This window comes from Symphalangus syndactylus, chromosome 9 (assembly GCF_028878055.3).
Source record: "Symphalangus syndactylus isolate Jambi chromosome 9, NHGRI_mSymSyn1-v2.1_pri, whole genome shotgun sequence".
Classification (NCBI taxonomy): domain Eukaryota; kingdom Metazoa; phylum Chordata; class Mammalia; order Primates; family Hylobatidae; genus Symphalangus; species Symphalangus syndactylus.
In genome coordinates, this window is record NC_072431.2 from 126,939,869 (window position 1) to 126,965,729 (window position 25,861).

The following is a 25,861-nucleotide window of genomic DNA, read 5'->3' on the forward strand; positions in this document are numbered from 1 at the left end:
TAATCGCAGTGTGATTCCTAGTGTCACTCTTCAACCATAGCAGTAGTATCTTTCTAGGCTGGTTTTGTAGTTATCAGAGTTCCCTGCTCAGGAAGTAGGGTAAGGAGCAGTGGGTGGTGATGTATTGCGTTCTAGGAAATAAGTATAGTTTCCATAAGTAAAGCTCTTGGTGGATCACAGAAATAGGAAGAGTCCTGGCAGCAATGCATTTCAGAGGTAGTGGGGGTTTTGGTTGTTGATAATGTGTATGTTGTTTTTCTTATTGCTTTTGTTTGGTAATCCCATGCAGAAGTTTTTAACCCATGTTGACTTTCACAGTGACAAGAAAGAACTCCAACGATAATAATAGCGTAAACAATAACTTCTAGCCTTTAATAAAGCACAAGTGCCAGGTACAATGAGAGGTACTTTAAATACTTCCCCCCACCCCCACCTAATCTTACTGAAACCTTAAATGGTAGAAATGATTATCTTCAAACTGCAATTTGAAGATAACTTACTCAAGCAGGTTATTCAAGTAACTTACTCAAGTCATACAACTAGAAAGTGAAGGGGCTGGGATTCAGTCCCAGCTTGGCTCTGAAGTTCTCATGCTTAACCTGCTTCTTCGCCTCTATGTGAGAGCTCAGTAAATACAGCATTTATGCACTCTTTTAAAAAAAGACTATTAGAATATTCAGTTGACAAAAGAAAAATAAATCAAGAATTGCAAAATTTTATCGTAAAAGGAATGAGGTATATTCCTCCAGCTTATAAATTATCACAGAAATAACCTGAAATATGGAAAAGCATATCACAACAAAGTATAAGAAACAAGTTAAATATCCAATATTAGAGCAATGCACATAAAATAGAATATTTTCCAGGAGATACAAATGAGGTTTAGAAAAATAACACAGGAAAGGGTTTATAACACAGTGTTAAGCAAAGAAGGAGGCACTACAAAAAGATACAAGTTATAAATTATAATTTCAACAATGCAAAAAATTACAGAAGACAAATCCTTGAATAAAATTTTTAAAAAATGGTAACAAAAATGGCCTCTGGATAATGCAATGGTGTTTTTTTGTCACTATTCTTTATATTTTATGTACTTTAAAATATTTATCAGGAGTGTACATTACGTTTCAACAGAAAAGATCTTTAATTATAAAATGAAACCATTATGAACATACAGAATTATATAAATGGGAAATCATAGATAAATGTTATTTGGATGATTAAAACATTTAAATATTTGTTTAGAAAACATCAACACAGTAATAAAGGTCACAAGCATTCATGATTAATTTGTTGAGAGGATACTATGAAATCATAAAAATCTGTGTAATTGTAGAATTATACCTGATAGAAAGAAAACAAACTTTTAAAAATATTTATCTTATACTAGTAGAATCTTCTCACTTTCTTCCTATTTTTGTTCCAAAAATATTTTTGTCGTTTTTAGTTTTACTGCATATGTTCATTCCTCAGTAATCAACAGTGTGCTTTCTTGTTTATGACTATTCCAAAAGTATAACATCCCTTAATCCCAAAATATAAAAAACACACGGAGACCGTTTGGTACTCAAGAAGAGAATTGTTTGGTACTCAAGAAAAAAATAGAGTAAGTGTGCCAAAATACAAGACAACTTTCATTGTATCACTTCCCTAACATAAGAACTACAAGTGGTCATGTTGCCTTTCAAACCATGTTCAAACTTCTTAGCTTGGCATTCAGTATTCTGTATTAATGAGGCTTATTTTACCTTTTCAGTCTTGTTTTCATTAACTCCAACATAACCATCACAGCTGTCTCAATCAATCTCACTGTGGTTTCCTAGGCAATCCATGCTTATCACTACCTTATTACCACTACCTACAGCTATCCTATTTCTCTAATCACTTCCTTGAAGGAAGATTTTTCTAGAAGGAATTTCTTGAAGAAAGAAATTTCTAGATAATTAATTTATTATTAATACATTATTAATTTATTCCTCCAATACTGACCTCTTACACTCGTCTAAACATTAAAGATGGAATGAACTGGACCTGGTTCTAGCCATGAAAGAACTGATAGTCTAGTAAGATATATACAATGATCAGTGGTGTGACCTGAAGGATAACAAGTTAGAGTTAACTACAAAAAGTGTAGGAAATAGGGATGGGACAGGAAGAAAGACCCAGGCAAAAGCAACGTCATCTACACATGTTAAGGGGCAAGAATGCACAGGGCAAGTCTGAGAAACTGAGATGGGGCTTGGGTTGTAAATTGATAAGCAATTGACCAGCTTCCCCAGCATAGCGTTAAATGTCTATGATATAATTTCTTTCATATCAAAATTATATTTTATTACAGACCATGGGACCTCTGAGATTAAACAAGAGTTTTCTATACCATGGAGGTTAAATTCTTTTAGTAGCAACCTCATTCTTTACTTACCTGATGATTAGTAAGTAACGTGAAATACATATCTTTACTTACCTGATGATTAGTAAGTAACGTGAAATACATATCTTCCACATCATCTGTATTACTTCTGGGGCTTATCACAAGAATTGAATATGGTTGATGCCTAAAAATATATCTTTAGTCACTTGATGCCTATCACACAAACACTTCTACAAGCAGAGATGGGGAGTAATGTCCAAAGTGTGGACATTTATGTAGTTAAATGGTGTGCAGCTGAGAGTTTCATCTGTCTCAGTTGCTCAACAAGGAGTGAGGATTTGGAAATATGTATATTTACTATAGATTTGCATCATCAGTGTTTAATTGTAGCAAACAAGATTTTTGGCTGAGGCAAAATTAATTTCATGCGTATGGTCATAGAGATGGCAAATGATTCTTGTTAAATTCATTTCCAAGTGTATGAACAAATCTGACATTCTCAGCATATACTTAACTCATTTTATTTGTTCTCAGAAGAGTTAATACACTTGAGTAACTCCAAGTTTTGTTTACAAAAGTACATTGGGGAATTTTAATGTAGAACGTAAGTTTTTCAAGTTATTTGATCTTGTTGACGCAAAATCAACTTAATGATATTAAAAAAAAGTGACAGAATTGGGTGCAATCCAAATAGAATCCATTTGTCTTAAGACTGAAAACAAATAAAAATGACCCAACATTTAATGTTATGAAATTACTGAGCATTCTCAGTAACGATGTTTGGACTTTTGGAATGAAAGTATACATGGAAATACATTTTCTCTATTTATATTGGCTGCTGCATGGCACTTGGAACAACCAGTTTAGGAAGGGGGGAAAGCTGGCTTTGTTTTTGTCCACTGTGAATCACTCAGTCTCTGTATCTCCATTTTAAACTCAACAATGTGGACATCTGATATTACTCCTAGGAGGCTTAATTAATGGTTAGTGGTTTTGACTCTAACAATAATCATTTCAACAGACTTGTTTATTAATGCCAATAACAAGTTTGTGCTATAATTATTTAAAAGCCTCTAACACAGAAAGCGGCATGCATTTTTTGAATTAAGCCTTGTTATTTATTTATTGACGACTAATGACCATATTTTGAGCTCTTTTTATTAATTAATTAAATCAAAATGTTTCAGCAGTTCCATTTTGTGCAGGCACCACTCTTCAAAGCATGGTGGTTTTCCATCTTTGGTACTAAGTAAAGCTACCATTCACTAAAGAGATTTCTTTGTACTATGACTAGATGGGATACCATTTGAAGCAGCTTTTCACTGTCTTTAGCATAATGCACAATGGTCATTAAGATCTCAAAATTTTTGATCATATCATGTGTGAATCCCCGTAAGATTTGAACTTCGAGTGGAAATAGTCAATTGCTTCACTGAGTATGTGTTCCACCTTTTACAAAATTAGTCTCTTATAATCCCACTTGTATATGTAAATTGTAACATTGTTGGAAAGGAGGGCAATAAACAACATGGCTGTTGAGTAACCAAACAAGTCCAAAAAATGCCTAGCAGGAAAGACAAGACATGCATCGGTCTAATTCTATAAGGTTAAGTCATGGACAACAAATGTAAGTACACTGATAAGTATCAACTTCATTAAGTGATAACCTAAATCATATCAAAACAGACATCTAAGAAAATAGTTGTTTTATATTAAACATATTGGTATAGAAAATCTAGATTTCATTTCTCTGTGGTATAAGATTGCCCTGAAGCAGAATGCACATTGGTTGGACGGGGTGGTAACTTTATTTTATAATTTCTCAGGCTACTGAAGGATGATAATTGGAGGGAGGGAGATGAGACAGAGTAGGGGAAATTTCAAGATCTACTTCTAAATCATTGTAAGTTTGACCGCTACTAAGGTAACATGCAATCTGGGTTAATCAGCATGGGCCCAGTGACTACCAGAATCGTCCTTCTCATATTCTAGTTCATTTTTCCCAACTGACAAAAACACATATATAGAGAAGACCATAAATCTCTTAGTTATTCTAAGCTTTCTTCTCACATAATTATTCTGACATCTTCAAACTAATTTTTAGAAACTTCCAAATAAGGAATAATTGGAACTAGTACTACATTACAAAGCAAACACAAAAGCAAATTTAAAAAGAAGCACAAATATAAATGGTAAAATTCTGTTTCATTTCTCAGGGTTGTCAGGGTCAGGATTCCTGAAAAACACAAATCATAGCCAGATTCAAGAAAAAACAAGTGGATATTTTTCAAGAGTCAATTTAATATGTGGATTTCACTACTAAATACAATCTCCAAAAGGAGTTTGTATGAATTTTTTAAAAGTAAATCTAATGTAGTTTATGGTAATAGTGATAGCATAGTTTGATTCTTCACTTCCTTGACCAAGCAACTATAACATCAGGGAGAAGGCCATTATCAATAGACACATTTATTGGACAAATACTCTATCCTAGCAAATATACGCTGCAAATATTCTATTTAAATGTATGCTGCAAATGTTACATTCATTATTTAATCATTGTACCCTCATAACTTCAGGACTAAGGAAAGAAGATGTGGCACACGTCAAAGTGCTTTGTACACTACGAAAAATATGTACAATGCAAAATAATGTCTCACAGGAGAAATCTTTTTTTTTTTAGACAAAAGTGCTAAGAAATTATTTCTTTCTCATGTGTCTTTCATTCTCACTTTCCTCTTCTAACAAAACTGGTTCTCAGAATTCTTGCTTCCATACAGCTATTGCAAGGCAATTGTTTTCTTACTTCATCTAACATTCAAAATATATTTACTAAATACCACGTATAGTCCCAAACTTCCCAGCTACTATATTTTCATATGGGTCAGAAACTCTGGCTGGAAAGATGACTTCATGAGAACTGAATTTCTGGCATTAATCCAATAGAAAGGTGAGAAATTAAAGGCACGTTCTTCTAATCAACCTTCCGGCAGACCCACTTGTATTATATACCTGAATGCTGGCCTCAGGTATGTTTCTGATTTAAGGGAGGTGACCACTTGCAGAGCTCTGTTGAAAAGTGTTCCTAGGACAGGTCTGAAGTCAGCAGAAATAAAGTGATGTAAGTTATTAATTGTGGCATTAATTGTGTGACAACAGTGTACACAGGATGGATGAAGGACAACATTTATGTCCCACAACTGTTCTTTTGGAGAGGGGGAATGCTCACTGAAGTATTTTGAGGAACAGTGATATCATGTGCAAATTTCTTAAGAAAGTTGAAAAATGTTTAAGAAAAAGTGTGTGTGTGTGTATGTGTGTGTCTGTGTGTGTAAAAAGAAGGGAGGAGGGCAGGAGAGAGAGAAGGAGAGAGAGGGGAGGGAGGGGGAGAATGAGAAGGGTCAATATAAAATGTTTACATTTGGGGGAATCTGGATAAGGGATATACAGTGATTTTTGGTACTCTTTTGCAATTTTTATGTAAAGTCTGGAATTATTTCAAAACAAAAATTTTAAAATGCCTGCCACTTAGTAGGAAATCCTCCTCTGGATGATATAAATAAAAAATACTGAGATTAAACCAGCAATATTGTATGTACTGTAGCTTCTTGCAAGGTGGTAGAACGGATGCCTTTGGGAAAATGGGTATTTAAAAAGTTCACGTAGAGACAAAAATTTCTAGGGGGAAACCCACACAGCTGCTGGTTTTGTTGCAACACTACAATATGTGGTAGCCATTTTTCATATTTTGGATGTGTTTTCAAATAACAAAGAGAAAATCAGGTAGATTCCTTAAAATTCATTCTAATTCTAGAATCCTATAATGAACACTCAGGAAACCTAATCTTCCTCATTTCATTCATCCGTCTTACTTATGTGAACACTGCTGATATGATGCTCACTATAAGCCTGCTAACAACTGCTTCAGACATCTCAGGTACAATGTGCCCAAGTCTATACTGAGGGCTGTGCCAAGGATAGTCAGGGAATTAATGCCCTAGTGATTAATGCTACTTAGGTAATAAATTAGGCTACCAAATTAAATGTCTATTTATTTTCAGTTAAAACCACACAGACTTTACCATTTGTCAATATGTGTAATATACAATGCTACAAATAATGTTTTTTTCTTGTAATTTCTTTCTTCTAATCCTAAAACTTCAAAACCTCATTTAGAATAGTAAAAGAAGATGCCAAAAACTAACATGTACATATACTTTGTGCACTTAGGGATGAAAAAAAAAAAAAAAACTACTGCCTTTCATTTCTATACTCTTCCAACAGCTCCGAGAACGATGGCTCCTGAGAGTGACAATATCTGAGGAAAGAGCAGGTCCTGCAACCAACGAGAAAGTGTCCTGCAGCATTTCAAAGCAGGTAGTAAATCTCCTTTTCTTTTCTTTTCTTTATTTTTTTCTTTTTAGTGAATCGCTACAGTAATAGACAGAAGAAATATATTTTAGTCTTTCTTTAACCAGGAACCTAAGTTCCAGATGACTGAGTTTGGCTGGTGAGATGCAGAGGAGGCATTGGGTTTCTGTGATCCACTACAAAAAAGCAAATGTTGCTAGTGTAGTCCAAACACAAAAAAATAGAAGCAGGATTAAGGAATACTTTAATTCAGTAATTAAATAAATGCTTAGTCCCTAAATAATTGGCCAGGCATTAAGGACATACAAGCATTGATTAGTCACAGCTCTGTGCTAAGGTGATTATGGTGCAGGAGAAAAAGATAGTGAGCAATATTATTAACCAAGATAAGAGAGAGAGCCTAAAATTTGGCACAATAAGAAAGTGACAGATGAAGTCATGTATAGAGAATTTTGTCCACAGACTCACTCTTTGGAAATCTTCAGCCCCAGAGACTTATAAATATTTTTAAAAAATAACATGACCTAACTGCAGAAAGATTTTTGTCAATGCGTAAAATTTACTGTATCGTAAGTCATTACGTTTTACAGTGTGACTAAAATCACCAATCAAAGTGATAAAATTAAGTTATACTTGGTGGCTTCTTGTGTATTATTATTTATTTGCAATACAATTTTATCATCACATTAAAAAATTGTGTAAGACTAAAGTATGGTCTCAGATTCTTGCCCATGGTTCCTGCATAATCCTAAAAAGGGCTTTATCTGTAGTCTTAATTTGTTTGTAATCCTTTCTGTTCTCTGGGCAAAGACTATTTCTTTTCTAAAAACCTATATGAACATCTATCTGAGTCCTATTTTATTCATCTATTTCTGGTAAGAAGCATCAGGCTCCCATATGCCCTATGAAGAAATGGTTTGTAAATATTTCTTAAAGTAGTTGTCAACTCCCTTGCCTTCCTATGATAGACCTGTCCATATGGCATTAGCCAATATGGCTAAAATCATAAAGAGTCAATTGGTTATTAATTCACCTGATTCTATAAAGAGAGGGCATTGTGAACCTTAAATGGCTAATTCTTACTTGGGCACTAATCACTCCAGGTGCTGCATCTGTGCAGGGGCACTCAATACCAAATTTAGGGACGCTGATGTAGCATGTTCAGGAAAACAAGTTATTTGTATATTGTCATTCACCCTTCTATGAAATAAGATAAAAGGAAGAAAGAGAAAGGGTAGAAAAAATTCTGGTCTCATCTTTTCCTGAGCCAAAGAGATAAACCACTAATCAAATGGGAAGAGCAAAAACACGAATGCTTAACAAGTAGTTACTATTTAGCAGACAGAATCTCAGCTACTTTACATATATCATCTCATTATTTAAATTAAGTGCTTAAAAGCACACCTCTAGAAAAACACAGAGCTGTGATTCCTTGAATTATACTCTACCTTATTCCAAAGCCCAAATTTTTTATTTTTATTGTATCTATTTACCTATCAATATTTTTTCTTTTCTTTTCTTTTTCTTGGCGGGGAGGCTGGGGGAGGCAGGATCTCACTCTCACTCTGTCATCATCCAGCCTGGAATGCAGTGGTGCAGTCATGACTCACTGTGATCTTGGACTACTGGGCTCCAGAGATCCTCCTGCCCTTGCCTCGTGAGAAGCTGGGACTAAGGCAAATTCCACTGCACCCAGCTTATTAAAAAAAAATTATAGATATAGGGTCTCACTTTGTTGTCCAGGCTGGTCTTGAACTCCTGACCTCAAAATATTTTTTCTTACCAAACTATAATATGTACTTAGTGTAGAGAAACTGGACAAAATAAAGGAGCTTAAGAAAAAGAAAGTAACCTATAGCCATAACCTTATCATTCAATGATATCACTGTTAACATCATAGGGTATTTCATTCGAGCTTTTTGTTCTATGCTTTATACATCCATAACCATTCTCTCTGTTCCATAAATAACTTTTACAACATAATTTTAATAGCTACATAAATTTCTATCATATTCACATAAATAACATATTTGCCATTATTGGCCATTTAGGTCATTCCAGTTTTCTTAATTATACATTATACCAAATGTATACACTAACTACCTTTTTGTACCAATTCATTATTATTTCTATAGGATAAATTTCTACATTGTTACTGGCACCAGAATTGCCAAATTAAGGAGTATATTTTTTATTTTTCTTTTTTTAAAAATATAGTGTCAGTTTACCTTTAAAGGTGCTTTTGAACGTATACTTCTAGCAGTAGTGCAGAAGAGTGCTTATTTATTTCCATCCTTGCCAAGGCAAGGCATCATCATTCTTTTCTCATTTTGCAACAAATGCCTGAAAGTCTTTTATTTTAGTCATATACGTACAAACCTATGAGAAACACATTGAGCTTCTCTTTTTCTTTCTTTCTTTCTTTCTTTCTTTCTTTCTTTCTTTCTTTCTTTCTTTCTTTCTTTCTTTCTTTCTTTCTTTCTCTTTCTTCTTTCTTTCTTTCTTTCTTTCACTCTCTTTCCCTCTTTCTTGTTTCGCTCTATCACCAAGGCTAGAAAGCACTGGTGCCATGTTGGTTCATTGCAACCCCTGCGTCCTGGGTTCATGCGATTCTCCTGCTTCAGCCTCCTGAGTAGCTGGTATTACAGTTGCCTGCCACCACACCCGGCTAATTTTTGTATTTTTAGCAGAGATGGGGTTTCACCGTGTTGGCCCCACTGGTCTCGAATTCCTAACTTCTAGTGATCTACCTGCCTCAACCCCCAAAGTGCTGGAATTACAGGCGTGAGCCCCTGCGTCTGGCTGAGCTTTCTATGTTTTTAATACTCAACAAAGCTTCCATAGTGAATTATGAACCTATGACTTTCAGGCACACATGCTGAAGTATTTTTTGTCCCATGGTGAATGATTATGGAATTGGCTTTTGAGGAACAACTGGAATGTCAATTAACAAATTTACTGAATAGAAGTATCTGAAAATGAAATGGTGTGCCTTGGGAGCCAGAGAGGTACTCATTGCTGAAGAAGTTCAACCAAAGGTTGATGATCAACTGGCTAGGATGAGAGTAGAGAATTTGTCTGGATAACCTCTCAAGTTTCTTTCTTTCCATGCTATGGTCCTATGATGCTGTTGCCTGTTTCTGGAGATTACTGATTCTGTCTCTTTGCCTCGTCAGCTGCATTTTTTTTATACTAATAGATTAACTCTCTCTGAATGGTGTCCTTTGGCAACAATCTATTCAAAGTCACAGCATTTTAAGTTGCGCTTTGAGGCCAACTGCATATATATACATATACATATACACATATACATATATACATATACATATATATACATATACATATATACATATACATATATATACATATACATATATATATATAAACAATAGCAGAGTATTTGCTGAACCTAGAAAAATGGCTGCATCATGAACTTCTCAGAATTTCAATTTTAAAATTTAGACATACACAATTATATGTCTATAATTACAGCTAAGGTATAGATAAAACTAGATATGGTTGTATGCATTTAGAACATTTCCAGGAAGGTACACAAGACATCATAGAATCATCTCTAGGGAATGGGAATTGGAAAGAGGAATGTGAAGAACTATTATCTTCTACTTTAAATACTTTTGTACTCTTGTATGTTTTAGTAGTAGTACGTATCATTTTAGAGGGTTCATTAATATTGTCAGAAAAAGAATCACTGAATTACATTAAAATGATGTGTAATTGAAGTTCAGTCCAGTTTGAAGGCTTTTAATTTTTTTATATTGAAGAATGCAATGTTCTGATTAAGTCAGATCTCTGTAAACAGAATCCGCTTTAGAAAAGAACTATTAAGTGTTTGAAAAATCACTTATAAAAAAGAAGTAATTACCTTTTCTATATAATTAGCAACTAGTTGGGATTTGTATAGGAGAAGTGACAGAATAAGATAAAATTTTACTAGGTAAGAATTTCTTAAGCTCTGTCAGTAATTTGTTTATATTATCTAACACTCCATAGTGTCCACCTCATAAGTGGGTGACGCATGAGAATGAAATGACATAATACTTGAAAAGTGTTTGAAATATTATGTGTCGTATTGTAATCATCTAATAAATGCCAGGTAATATAAAAAATATTATGTAAAATAAGAAAAGTGATATCCAAACATATCAACATTATGTCTGTATGTAAAATGCAAATATATGCAGGCAAAGACATGAAAAAAGATTTGAGAGAAGTGGAGCAAGATGGCTGAATAGTACCCTACAGCAACTGTCACCCCCACAGAAACATGAAGTTGAACAACTATCTAAACAAGAAAGTACCTTCATAAGAACCAAGTATCAGGTGAACGATCACAGTAACCGGTTTTAACATCATATCAAGGAAGAAGGCACTGAAGAGGGCAGAAAAGACTCTTGTATTGCTTACACAGCTCCTCCCCCATCTCCTAGCAGTGCAGCACTGCAGAGATAGAATATCTGTGTGCTTGAGGGAGGGAGAATACAGTTATTATGGGACTTTGCATTGGAACTCAGTGCTAACTGTCACAGTGCAAAGCAATACAGGGCAGAATTCAGCTAGCTCCCACACTGGAAGCATTCAGATTGGACCTAGCTAGAGGGAATTTTCTATGGCAGCAGTCAGAATTTGAGTTCCGACTAGCACCAACACTGCAGGCTAAAGTGCTCTGGGGTCATAAATAAACTTGAAAGGTAGGCTAGGCCTTTCAAGGAGGAAAGTTCCCAGGCAAGTTCTGGTGCTGTGCTGGGCTCAGAGCCAGTAGACTTAGGGTGTGCAGGACCTAGTGAGACATCAGCTGGGCCAGCCAAGGGAGTGCTTGCGTCACCCCCTCCCCGAGCCCCAGACAGTGCAGCTCGCAGTTTTGGCAGAGACACCTTCTGTTTGAAAAGAGGGGAGAGTAAAGAGAACTTTGTCTTGTAACTTAAATACTAGCTCAGACATAGTAAAATAAAACACCAAGCAGAGTCCTGGAGCCCCCATGCCAGGCCCTAGCTCTCGGACAACAGACATTTCTAGACACACCCCGGGCCAGAAGGGAACCTGCTGCCCTGAAGGGAGATAACCAGGCCTGGCAAGATTCACCATAAGCTGAAAAAGAGCCTTTGGGCCTTGAGTAAACATCAGTGGTAGCCAGGCAGTACTTGCCATGGGTCTAGGGCAGTGGTGGCCATGAGGAGAAACTCCTTCTGCCTGAGGAAATAAGAGAGGAGAGTAAAAAAGACTTTGTTTCAGAATTTGGGTATCAGCTCAGCTACAGTAAAATAAAGCACCAAGTAGATTCTAGATTCCTAAAGTTCCTGACTCCAGATCCTCCCTCCCGGACAGCATTTCTACACCCACCCTGGGCCAGAAGGGAACTCCCCACCTTGAAGGGAAAAATACAAGTTTAGAATGATTCACCACCTGCTGACTAAAGAGCCCTTGGGCCTTAAATAAACATCAGTGGTGACCAGGCAATAGTTGTCACAGGCCTTGGGTAAGACCAAGTACTGTGGTGGCTTTAGGTCTGACTCGGCACAGTTGCAGTAGTGGTGGCCACAGAGGTGCTCGTGTCACCCCTCCTCCAACTCTAGGAAGCTCAGCACAGAGAGAAACTTGTTTGTTTGGGGTAAAGTAAGAGAACAAGAGTCTCTACTTGGTAATCCAGGGAATTCTGTCATATAGTACCCCAAACCTCCAAAGTGCTACCTCTGTTAGTCTGCAAGAGTCATACTATTATTGGGCTTGGGCAGATATGGCTGCAATAGGCGAATACTTAGATCTGAACACTCAATTTTCTTTAAATACTTCTTTAAAGCCTTCCCAAGAAGGACAGGTACAAGCAAGCCCAGACTATGAAGACTACAATAAATACCTCACTTGTCAATGCCCAGACATTGATGAACACTCACAAGCATCAAGATCATTTAGGAAAACATGACCTTACCAAATGAACTAAATAAGGGCACCAGTAACCAATCCCAGAGTGACAGAGATATGTGACCTTTCAGACAGATAACTCAAAATAGCTGGTTTGGGAAGCTAGCAAATCAAGATAACAGAGAGAAAGAATTCAGAATCCTAACCATAATGAAAATGTAAAATGAAATGTCAGTTAGATTGAAATAATTTTTAAAAATCAAGCTGAAATTCTGGAGCTAAACAATTGAATTGACATACTGAAGAACGCATTCGAGTCTCTCAACAGCAGAATTGATCAAGAAGAAGAAAGAATTAGTGAGCTTGAAGACATGCTAATTGAAAACATACAGTGAGGGAGACAAAATAAAAGAGTAAAAAAGAATGAAGCATCCAAAATTATTTAAAAAAAAAAAAAAAGCCCAGGACCTCATAGCTTCATTGCTGAATTTTACCAAACATTTAAAGAAGAAAAATCCTACTCAAACTATTCCAAAAAACAGAGGAGGGAATACTTCCAAACTCATTCTATTAGGCCAGTATTACCCTGATATCAAAATCAAACAAAGACATATCAAAAAAAAAGAGAAAGTGTAAGCCAATATCACTGATAAACATTGATGCAAAAATCCACATCAAAATAATAGTGAACCTAATTCAACAACACATTAAGATAATCATTCATCATGACCAAGTGGAATTTATCCCAGGGTTGCAAGGACTGTTCAACATATGCACATCCACCAATGTGATACATCATATCAATAGAATGAAGGAATAAACCATATGATAATTTCAGTTGATACTGGAAAAGCATTTGATAAAATTTGGCATCTCTTTATGATGAAAACTAAAAAAACTGTGTATAGAAAGAATGTATCACAACACAATAAAAGCCATATAAGACAGACCTACAGCTAGTATCATACTGAAAGAGGAAAAACTGAAAGCCTTTCCTCTAAGGTCTGGAAATAATGAGGTTGCTCACTTCATCACTGTTTATCAGCATAGCACTGAAAGTCCTAGAAAGAGCAATCAGACAAGAAAAAGAAATAAAGGGCATCCAAATTTGGAAGAAAAAAGTCAAATTATTCTTATTTGCAAATGATATAATCTTACATATGGAAAACCCTAAAGACTCCACCAAGAAATTATTAGAACTGATAAGTTGAGTAAAGTTGTAGGATACAAAATTAACATAAAAATCAGTTGCATTTCTATATGCCAACAGCAAACAATCTGAAAAAGCAATCAAGAAAGTAATCCCATTTAAAATAACTGCAAATAAAATTAAATACCTAGGATTTAACTAAAGAAGTAAAAGATCTCTACAGTGAATACTATAAAATACTGATGCAAGAAATTGAGTAAGACACAAAAAGATGAAAAGATATTCCATGTTCATGGACTGGAAGATCAACATTTTTTAAATGTTCATACTACTCAAAGCAATCTATGGATTCAATGTAATCCTTATCAAAATACCAGTAACATTTTTCACAGAAATAGAAAAAAAAATCCTAAAATTTATATGGGATCAGAAAGGAACCTGAATAGCCAAAGTCATCCCGAGTGAAAAGAACAAAACTGACTTCAGATTATACTACAGAGTCATAGTAACCAAAACAGCGTGATAATGGCATAAAAACAGACACATTGAGCAATGGAACAAAATGGAGAACCAAGAAACAAATTCACATACCTACAGTGAACTCATTTTTCACAAAGATGCCAAGAACATACACTGGAGAAAAGATAGTCTCTTCAATAAATGGTACTGGCAAAACTACATATCCATATGCAGAAGAATGAAACTAGACCCCTATCTCTTGCCATATACAAAATCTAATCAAAGACTTACATCTAAAACATGAAAGTACTAAAAGAAGACATTGGGAAAACTCTCTGTAACATTGCTCTGGACAAGGACTTCTTGAGGAATATCCATAAGCATAGGCAACCAAAGCAAAAATGGAAAAATGGGATCACATCAAGTTAAAAACTTCTGCACAGCAAAGGAAACAACCAACAAAGTGGAGAGACAACCCATGAAATGGGAGAAAATATTTGCAAACTACCCATCTGATAAGGAATTAATTGCCAGAATATATAAGTAGCTCAAACAACTCAGTAGGAAAAATGTCTAATAATCTGATTAAAAAATGGACAAAAGATCTGAACAGACATTTCTCAAAAGACATCCAAATGACAATCAGGTATATTCAAAAGTGCTCAACATCATTGATCACCAGAGAAATGCAAATCAAAACTACAATGAAATATTATCTCACCCCAGTTAAAATGGCTTTTATCCAAACAACAAACAATAATTAATGCCGGTGAGGATATGGACAAAAGGGAATCCTTGTACACTGTTGGTGGGAATGTACATTAGCATAGCCACTAGGGAGAACAGTTTCAAGATTCCTCAAAAAAATAAAAAAATAGAACTAATACATAATCCAGCAATCCCACTACTAGGTATATACTCAAGAGAAAGGAAATCAATATGTCAAATAGATATCTTCACTCCTGTGTCTATTGCAGCACTATTCACAATAGCTAAGATTTACAAGCAAACCTGTGTCCATCAACAGACAAATGGATAAGGAAAATGTATGTACACGCAATAGAGTACTAATCAGCCAGAAAAAAGAATGAGAATCTGTCATTTGCAACAACATGGATGGAAGTGGAGGATTTCATGACAAGTGAAATAAGTCAGGCACAGAAAGACAAACTTGGCATGGTCTCACTTATTTGTGGGAGCTAAAAATGAAAACAATTGAACTCATGGAGCTAGGGAGTACAATGATGGTTACCAGAGGCTGTGAAGGGGTAGTGAGCTGGGGGGAAGTGGAATGGTTAATGGATACATTAATATAGTTAGAAAGAATGAGTAAGAGCTAACTTTTGATAGTACAACAGGGTGACTACAGTCAACAATAATTTATTGTACATTTAAAAAATAACTAAAAGGGGCCGGGCACAGTGGCTCACGCCTGTAATCCCAGCACTTTAGGAGGCCGAGGCAGGCAGATCACCTGAGGTCAGGAGTTCCAGACCAGCCTGACCAACATGGAGAAACCCCGTCTCCACTAAAAATACAAAATTAGCCGGGCGTAGTGGCACATGCCTGTAATCCCAGCTACTCGGGAGGCTGAGGCAGGAGAATCGCTTGAACCTAGGAGGCAGAGGTTGCGGTGAGCTGAGATTGTGCCATTGCACTCCAGCCTGGGCAACAAGAGTGAAACTCTGTCTCAAATAATAAAACTAATAATCATAATAATTAAAAGAGTATAATTGGAATGTTTGTAACACAAAGATATGATAAATGGCTGAGCTCATGGATTAAACAAACAAACAAAATGTCAGCAGTATTTCCTCTGGAGTATAGAGTAAAATGGGGAGGAGTAAGATTAAGTGAACTTTTCTTCTTATTTATACAATTTATTACTGTATTATTGGAAGTTTTACAATGAGAAACATTTATTTTTTTGAAAAAAACAAACAATATCTTTAAAGGAATGCCAAAAGATCCATTGGTAGGTATGTGATGAAATTACTATAAAAATGTTCATTCACAGTAAACGGGCACATTTCATAGTGCATCGATATAGTATAGTTTGGGATTATTTTGGATCAAGCAGATAGCCAGGCTCACAGTGGTTCTTGTTTGAATGACGGGCTGGGAATCATAGTTAATTAATCTCTGTAAGCCATAGTTTCCTTATCTGTAAAAGGAAATAATACTGTCCTAGTTATATCTCAACATCCACCACAGTGTTTAGCCCCTTTTTAAGAAAATGAATAATTCCGGTTTAATTTAGAGGTCTAAGATTGAGACTTTTGAAACGTATGCTTGAAAATACAACCTTGTTTTGTTTTCCTTGTGAATTCTATGAGTGCAGTTTACATGAGCACAATTCGGATGGATGTGTTTTCAACCACACACCTGGCAAGTCACCACACAGCGCTGTGCAACTGATATCATTTGAGAAGAAGAGGATAACTGAGTTCCTGTTGGAAGAACAGCAATTTGAAAGTACTGCTTAAATGAACACAAGATGGTGTCAGGATTCCAAGTTTCTAGTTCTTTCTAGGGAGTTACCTAAGGTCTAAGTTTTATCCTGAACAGAATCTCTTGGGGAACTAAAATACTACCAATGAAAAGCTCTCAATACTCCTACATCATGAATATTATTGAGCTCTAAAACTTGAACTGGTCATGTCAGGAGAACCTTGAACTGCTCGTGGCAGTTCCTGTGGACTGAGAGGAAGTACTACTGGAGATCTTGGTGACAGTGGCCAAAAGGAAAGGGTATGATTATGATTGCTGGGAAGCAGATGGCTTTTGAATATGTTCATCCAAATCCTAAGCCAGAGATTGTGTTTAGTGCTTGTTCCTCCTGGGAAGGCTTATGGTAAACAAAAATACAGTTTAACATGTTTAATGTTTTGAAATTCTGGAAGAAGAATAGAAATATTCATTTTGCTCCTGGGTGTCCACATGAGCACGGAGGTATTCTAAAGTGTAAGAAGTGACAGCATAGCATGGTTAAAATCTCAGATTCTGACCTCAGCCTGGCTCCTCCCCTTACTATCTTGAGCATTAGCTCAATAAACCTCAAGGCTTTATCTATAAAATTGTGGTGACAATTACATTTAGTTAAAAGATTATAAGGTTTCAGCCGGACGCGGTGGCTCATGCCTGTAATCCCAGCACTTTGGGAGGCGGTGGCGGGCAGATCACGAGGTCAGGAGATCGAGACCATCCTGGCTAACACCGTGAAACCCCGTCTCTACTAAAAATACAAAAAATTAGCCGGGCGTGGTTGCAGGCGCCTGTAGTCCCAGACACTTGGGAGGCTGAGGCAGGAGAATGGCCTTAACCCGGGAGGCGGAGCTTGCAGTGAGCGGAGATTGCACCACTGCATTCCAGCCTGGGCGACAGGGCCAGACTCTGTCTCAAGAAAAAAAAAAAGATTATAAGGTTTCAACGGGATAATACATATAAAATGTTTAACTAGCACAGTGTCTTACACATAGTAAAGTCTCACCAAAGTAACCAAATATAGTAGTACACCCTTATCTATGGCTTTGCTTTAGTGGTTTTAGTTACCCATAGTCAACTGCAGTCTGAAAATATTATAGTATTTTGAGAGAGAGAGAGAGTGAGAGAATGAGAGAGAGAGAGAGAGAGAGAGAGAGACATTCACATAGCAATACACTGTTTTATTTTATTATTATTATTGTTAATCTCTTACTGCGACTGATTTATAAGTTAAACTGTATAATAGGTACGTATGCATAGGACTAAACAGTCTATAGATGCTTTGGTGCTATCCACAGTTTCAAGCATCCATTGGAGGTCTTGGAACATATCTCCCATGGATAAGGTGGGCTACTGTATTGGTTCAAGTTCCTCAGATTTCCTGGACTACCTGACATTAGGCGCTACAATTCTTTCATATGTGCTACTTCAATCAGCAGCGTGCTTAGCACATAGCATGTGTTTAATAAAAGTTAAATCTAAAATAAAAATCAAGATTTCCAGTTGAACTGAAGCTAGGGAAGCCTACACATATTTTGTTTGTGAGTTTGTTTGGAAACATCGTCTCTACAGAGAGTATCTGATGACATGGGAGATGCCATGATAGAGTCAGTCTGGTAGAGAAGATATCTAGACCTTCATCAGTCCCAAAGCCACATTATCCATGTAGGGCTGCTTTTGTAAGATCAACAGAACCCATGTCATTGATGTAATGCTCATTACTGCCAGCATCCTTACTGTTTTTGAATATCTATGTAATAGTTGTTTTTCTTATATTATTTCACTGAATTCTTAAAATGCCTTAATGGAGATGCTCTTATTCCTATGTTAACAGGAAAGCTGAGTCTCAGAGTGGTTCTATAACTTGTTCAATGCCACACACTAGTGAGTGAAAAAGCCACGACTAGAATAAGGGCCACAGAGAGCGGGACAAGCCTTTTAGCCAGGGAAGATAAGCTAAGTGTCTCCCTAGACAGGCAGCCCTGACATCCTATTGGGTCTTATTGATATCCTGACTTGCTCTAGACTTGTCTGAAACCCTGGCTTATCTGGCTTCAAAGCTTATGAAGCTTCCACCAGACCAGAGAACCATCATTTGAGTAGTGATGAAATAGTCTCCAAAAAACAACAACAAATGCGACAAATTATCAGGGACCTTAGAGACTCTCAACATGAATCCCAGTTTCAGAAATTTTGTCTCAAAAAAGTAAAGTCTTAATAAATATTAGGTTGGTGCAAAAGTAGTTGTGGTTGCCATTAAAAGCAATGGAAAAACATCAATTACTTTTCCACCAACCTATAAAAAAAGACTAATTGTGACTCATCACTACAATAGAAGGTAAAATGTATACTCATGTTACCATGGAAATAGACATCAGTTTAAAAATTCTCACAAAACTTGTGATTTCTCTACAGGACAGCATGATTGTGCATCCTAAGTGGAACGTAATTATTTTTGTCAGAAAATGATCTTCACATACATACCAATCATTCCCTGGGACAGGGTGGGGTTCATCGGTTTTTGGAAATGTTACTGTTTTCGAATTATATATAAATACTCTAAATTGTGTCTGAATGTCCAGCAAAATGACAGTATTGTCTTTGATGTGCTATCAGTGAGCTACAGAGTAAGAAAATATGTTTCAACAGATTTATTTATTAGATTAAGTGAATATATTAACATTCCATGGGCAAAATTACGGAAGACATGGTTAGGAATAAAATTTCCTCATCTTGATGCCTTCATCCCTCATATTAAGTCCTTAATTTGCAGAGTTAGCAACATTCTTAATTCCTTGTACAAGGAATTTTCCTGTAGAAAATAGTTTTACCTGTTTGTCTCCACACGTATGTCTGATCTTTGTGATACGGTATCAGGCATTCCCTGACCTGCTTGTTTGTCATCTTTTCCATTTTATCTTTTCATCTATTTTGCAAACTCACCCAGATGCCTTCCACTTTCCAGCTTCTCCATTATGTACCTAAGGGTTTTCCTTAAATTTTTGTCCAACCTAAAAAATAATAATCACTAAACGATAGAACTCTATAGTAACTAAACAATAGAATGATAGAAATGATTTCCAGCATTCCTGTCGGAGTGATAGAAATCTCCTAGCCTACTTTGAAGCAAATCAAAAGCAACTGTGAAGTTAATTTAATGAAATTATTCCCTCTTTTTGAGGCCCACTGTTGCAACTTTCCTCATCCCCAAGCTAATAGAAAATGCTGTTGCTTTGTGGTTGGTTTCTTCAAAGAACTTAGGGAGGGATCATTTTCTCTAACCAGCTCATCAAATTCACGGAGGTCTGCAGAAGTGCAGTGACATGCCCAAGAGCTCATGGCAAGTAAATAGTGTCTTAGTCTAAATACATCCAGAATGAGTATTTTTAGACCTTGTACTTGTCTCATTGTCCTATGCTTAGGCAAACGTTTGCAAACAGCAGGGAAAACAACTGCAGATTGAGACTTGAGGGAGAAGGGTGGGAGATGGTCCTTAGCAGATCCCTGGGCCTGGGGATCACCTGCTCGCTGGGATCAAAACAGTGAAACAAGCTATTCATAAGTACGTCAGGGACGAGTGGGCCATTGTTTTCAGAACCAGCTGTGGAGAATCTGCTCAACAGTGGCCTTGGAACAGCTGCCGCTGCTGCACCAAGAAGGGAGGGCAGGAGGGCGGAGCGGTACTGGTGGAAGGGTGAGCTGGGAGGGAGGGCTGCAAGGACCCTGCCACGCCACCTCCCAGCAAACCAGGAAGTATTTTTGCAGTACGTGCATTGGACTTAGCCACTTTTGAACCTACCCGAAGTGTTAACAGCACACAGCAGGCCTTAGATGGGTGCAATAACTGCAAACTCTCAACGGGCTGGTGCCTAAGAGGCTACCGGCTGGCAGCTAAATAGAGCCCGGCGCAGTGACTCGGCGCTGTCCGAAAGTACACAGAGTGGAGCCAGCCGACTGTGCTGTCTTTGCAAACCGTGACCGAGCAAAGTCCGTGGTAAACAAGCCTCGCAGCAGCTGCCTCTGGATGAGCGCCCCCTGCTCGTTCCTCCACCCAGCATTTCCCACGCGCCCAGCGCTCCTCTCTGCAGCCCCTGCCGTCCTGTCTCCCAGCCCCATTCTCAGATCTCCCCATCTTTTGGCCCAGCCCAGGTCCCAGCCCCCGCGGCTGGCGCACCACACTCACCATCTCTTGCCTGAGGAGGTGAAGCTTGGTTTCTAGCCTCTCCAGGGCGCTAGAGTGGCTACCTCGTGGGGAGCCAGAGGTTGGGGAGGACGAAGAGGAGGACGACAAGGAGGGAGGGAAGCTGCAGTAGCTGCTGCTGCTACTGCAGCCGCCGTCGCCGCCACCACCGCTCCCTCCGCAGGGGTCCCTGTCCCTTTCCCTGGGAACCGGCTCCTCCCCACGGAGAGAGCGCACTAGACTCTCGGGTACTTTGCGCCCCAGCTTCAGCTCGATGTCTCTGAGGTCTGGCAGCGGGCCGTCTTCCATGACTTTTCGGGAACGGCGATAATGGTAATAAAACGCCGCAGATGAGAGGCAGCCACGGCTTCGAAGGCTGCTGCGAAATCAGCAGACCTCTCCGGGCGCCAGGGTCTCTATCCTCCGCGTGCCCGGTGTACCGTTCTTTCCATAACCGTCTACGCGGTATCAGCCCTGAAATCCGCACAGGACGCGGGGGGTCGCAGCTGCAGTTCCCAGTCCGCTGCGACTCCTCCGACACTAAGATGATCAAGGTCGCCTCATTCTCTCTCTTTTTGTCCACCTCACTGCAAAGTTGAGTTCACTGATATTGCAGAGAGAGGGGGAATAAAGAGGGGAAAGTCGTGAAAGAAAAGAGAGGGAAATGAAATCTGTTTTAGGTTTACCAAGGGAAAATTTTCACATTATAAAACCGTCCGCTCACATCCCTGCGCTGCTCACTGACTGCCCATCTGGTACTACGTGACACAAAATAATGATGCAGCCAGAAACGATGTCCTGGGTCGTTTCATTTTCCAGCCATATGTCTCCAAGCTTTCGGTATATCCTGGATTGTCAGAAATAATCTCTGGTCAGTGAAAGAGGAGTTCGGTCGTGTGAATGGACGCATAAAAAAGAGCTAGTTAGCTTAGCAGGAGTTTAACGGCTTCCTTGATGCAGCAAAAATGTCCTTCTTCCCATTTAGGCTGTTTGATCCAAGTCATTGTGTTCCTCTGAGCCTCGGAAACTTTAAACTCCGCTGGCAGGTGGACCAAAGCAGGACCAACCCTTCTACCGTATATCACAGACAAGAAGAGCAAGAGGAATTTTCCCAACCCTGTCACTAGTAGCAGAGTTTCAAAGTCCTGATTTAGTTAGGAATACCAGTTGATTTTTCAGTTTTCCTGACTAGCTACAACCTTTAAAACAGGTTTTAAAATGAGAGATAGAGGAATGACTTTATATTTGGCGTCTTCGTTTCCCATCTCTCTACCCTCCTCAAAGGACAAACAAACAAAACCTCTCTTTAGAAGACTTTCCAAATAATTTTATACTAATAAAAAGAGTGAAACAATTTCATCAAAAGTTCAGTGGAAATGTACAATCAAAATTAATTATCCTGCCAACTGTTACAGTATGCAAACAAAAGTGAAAAATTAAATAGCCAGAATAACTTATGTAACTGCGGAGATAGCAGTGAAATTTTAAGAGCGAGCAATTGCTGAGATACTTACTTTTACTTTAATTACGGGCGAAAAAATATTAGGAATAACTATTTAAAATGTTGCCTTTTTTGATAATTTATCTATAAATTAATTTATAGATTTTTTTCAACTATACAAATTGTACAATTAATTGTACAGTTGAAAAATTGTACAATTTATTAATTTGTACAATTGTACAATTCATTAATCTGAGGTACTTCTACCAAGTAAGTTATTATGAGCTACATGGATTACAGATTTGAATCAGCATTGAGTTTGTGTCAAAAATGTTTAAGTAGAGGATACTAATTTCAATCCAGTAAACTACAATTTTTGATTTCCATTGAAATATTTCGAAGTATGTGCCCTTCTATTCCTGCGACATATAAGTATTTGTGTTCCTGGTCACTCTGAGGCTCCATTTCCATAGACATCATTCAGGTTTTACACTTGTAAGAGCATAGGTATATACATCTCAGAGTTTGTTTTTATCATATCAGACTCTAGGAAACCTTATACGTAGAGGAAACATAGGCATTCTAAATGAAATATTTCATGTCAGGGAAAAAATGCTGAACTTTCTTGTCAACATGCCAGAAATTTGCATGCTATTTCTCCCTTTTAAAAAGAAATGAAGAAAATAGTTATAAGTTAGATGACCCATTTCAAAGTTAGAACCACCACTTATAGAATCAAGGGAAAACAAGACCAAATCTCAGCTCACTGATAAAACTACATGCTTGGTCCTAAATTTGGAAAAACACAAGCTCATTGCATAAGAATTGCACTGTGACATGTAATTATGAAAGGCTTGTGTTTCAGTCAAGAACAGTTTATTATTACAAAACCCTTACAAAGTTCAGCATAGGGCTGGCTAAGTGCAGTTTATAGATGCAATATCTAGCTAGAAATTGGTCAGTAAAAAACAAATGTCAAATTATCGTGTGTCAATATAGAAAAATAGGACACCTCCTTTGCTATGAATCACAGACTGCAAAATCAGTATTTGAGGCTGAGGGTAACTTAAAAAAAAAAAATATATATATATATATATATATATATTTAGTTTTATAAAGAAGTCTGCAGGAGAAACTCCTCTGAGAGTAAAAGTGTGATGTATATGCAAAGTAACCTTTTGTTCCAGTGAAATATAAAAAAATGTAAACTTTTGAAGAAAAGCTTAGTATGTCAAGCCTTTAAATTTTTTTCGGTTAAATGCCTATTGGCATTTTAGTTTAAAATGAAGACATTTTGAATGACGCTTTAGCTAGTTTTCAGAATATATTAAAATCATTGAATGTTTATGGATCTATAATAGATTGTTGTTAATGCTACCATAACTGCTTTATATGGTTTAATCTGAGGACATTTCTTACTCAAACTATTTGAAACTTTTTTTTTTTTACTTTGGTTCTTGAGCATGTTTTTTGTTTGTTTATTTTCAAGTTTCTGAAGAAACTAAGTCAGCCTGGGCAATATAGCAAGACCCCACCTCTTCAAAAAATTTAAAAATTAGACAAGCATGGTGGCATGCACTTGTAGTCTTAGCTAAGGGGTTAGGGGTGGGGGAGTGAGGCCAGAAGATTGCTTGAGTCTAGGGGTTTGGGGTTGCAGTAAGCTGTTATCGAGCCACTGCCCTTTAGTCTTTGAGACAGAGTGAGAAACTGCCTCAAGAAACAAAAACAAAAATAAAAATAATAAACATACAAAAATGCCCACAAACAACAAGGACAAAAATGTGTGAGATGTTTTACCAATTGCTCTTAGCCTGAGAAGTTAATTACATCTTGATTTGGGGAATCAGTTGAGAAGACTTTGCAGTAATGAGTCCAGGATGGAGGCTGGGGGTAAGAGTGAGTTCAGCAACAAGTGGGAGAGGGAACATAGGGAGAACTAAGAAAGACAGAGGGAAAAATTCTTGAGTCATATCACTCTTAGTAGCACTCCCTCACTGCTCCTACTTTTCTTGTCCATCTCCAACTACCTCTGTTTCTTTGATTAGTAGCATTTGCCATGCCAACAATCACCTAAACTCACAGTGTTTCTCCAAGTCTAATAATATATTGCAGAGTAAAACTGTAAAAATGGTTATTGTATTGTTTTTATTTGTGATGTAATTTTTTATACTTTATTATATGCTTCCTTTTAAGACCACCATATGTATGAGCTGGATTTGCCTTTTTTTCCTATTCAAAATGCATAAAGAATCTAAGAATGAATGTTAAACTATGCAGCACTTCAAGAGAGTGAGTTTCTTCCCTAGTTATGTTGTATACACAGAGAAGGAAAGGGAGCCTCTTATTTATCACTAAAAAGAAAGAAAAACTAGTGGCTAATTAAATAGGAACATTGTTGGACTCAGATGACAGGTTTTGAAAGAATGCCTCAGTCACAACAGACTGATGTGATGCACGCTTCACACATTCCACACTTAGAACACTTCCTGGTTTGAGACATAATACTCACAGCAAGAGAAGACTCAACAACGCTTCATGTACTGTGGGTAACACCACTCCTTAATCTGTTGCTGGCATTGTGGTTAAAAGAAGAAACACCTTCCACCTTCTTTCTGGCACTGATTGCAAGTTTGCAGCATTCCCAGCTCTTGCTGTCATAGAGTTCAAGGGCTAGTACAGGGTCTCTTACCTGAGACTCCACTCCCCACAGTGCAGAATAATATCAAGCAGCCAACAGCCTCAAATTATGCCTAAGAATTTTAGGAAGTCACTATTTAATAAGTACCAGGTTCTTTCATTGTTTGTTTTTAAATGTGTAGAGCTGCCGCTTCTACAAATATTTTTGTTCAGTTTATAGGCATAACAAGGAAGATGTTATAGCAAAGCTAAGAATGTTGACCCTATCCATATACAGTGGAATTATATATCTGCTAAAGTTACTAAGTTTTTATCCTGCTTATTTATAGAGTCATTTAATTTACCTATAATTTTGTAGCTGACTTGGGTCTGTTTTACTACATGAAGTCATCTACTTATTACCAACTTTAACCAATTGTACATGAGAATGCTATATATATTACTATATCTCTATATCTTTCTAACAATCAGGCTATCTGAAATGTCTCTTTCTAAGGTGTATAGACCCTTTAAATAGTCTCTCATTGAAATCTAATTAATATTTATAATCAGAGCTAAACACTTCCCTGAGGATTTAGCAGACAATACTAAAAGTAGGTCACCAGCATCTAAGTCTTCCTTATCCCCTCTTCACAATCCCGGTCAAATCTCTCTGCCTTCATTATTTGTAATAGCATCTTTTATTTGCTTTTTTTTTTGCTATCCTGATCTCTAACTTCCTGCTCAAAGGTACAATGCAGGGCCAAGAAAAGAGATCTCTTCAGCTAACTTTTGTCTGTTCCTCTACAGCCATCCCAATTTGGCCTATAGAATGGACTTTATAGGTTATTTCAGTGCTGTGCTGGTTTATGTTTATAACCAACTCTCTGAAAATATAAAAATAACTGATTT

The 25,861-nt window shown here is 37.2% G+C and overlaps 1 protein-coding gene and 1 long non-coding RNA gene across 2 annotated transcripts in view; one reads left to right on the top strand and one right to left on the bottom strand.

Annotated features, from left to right (window-relative positions):
* Nucleotides 1–17,423, top strand: part of LOC129490395 (uncharacterized) — a 249,466-nt gene extending 232,043 nt beyond the window's left edge. Inside the window, exons 3-4 of the long non-coding RNA XR_010113767.1 lie at nucleotides 6,656–6,748; nucleotides 16,570–17,423. This is a non-coding gene — a long non-coding RNA (uncharacterized lncRNA). The remainder of the gene's footprint in view (nucleotides 1–6,655; nucleotides 6,749–16,569) is intronic.
* Nucleotides 1–21,965, bottom strand: part of LURAP1L (leucine rich adaptor protein 1 like) — a 49,533-nt gene extending 27,568 nt beyond the window's left edge. Inside the window, exon 1 of the mRNA XM_055294261.2 lies at nucleotides 20,896–21,965. Coding sequence (XP_055150236.1) covers nucleotides 20,896–21,201 — 306 coding nt within the window. The 5' untranslated portion in view covers nucleotides 21,202–21,965. The remainder of the gene's footprint in view (nucleotides 1–20,895) is intronic.
* Between the last annotated feature and the right edge of the window lie 3,896 nt (nucleotides 21,966–25,861).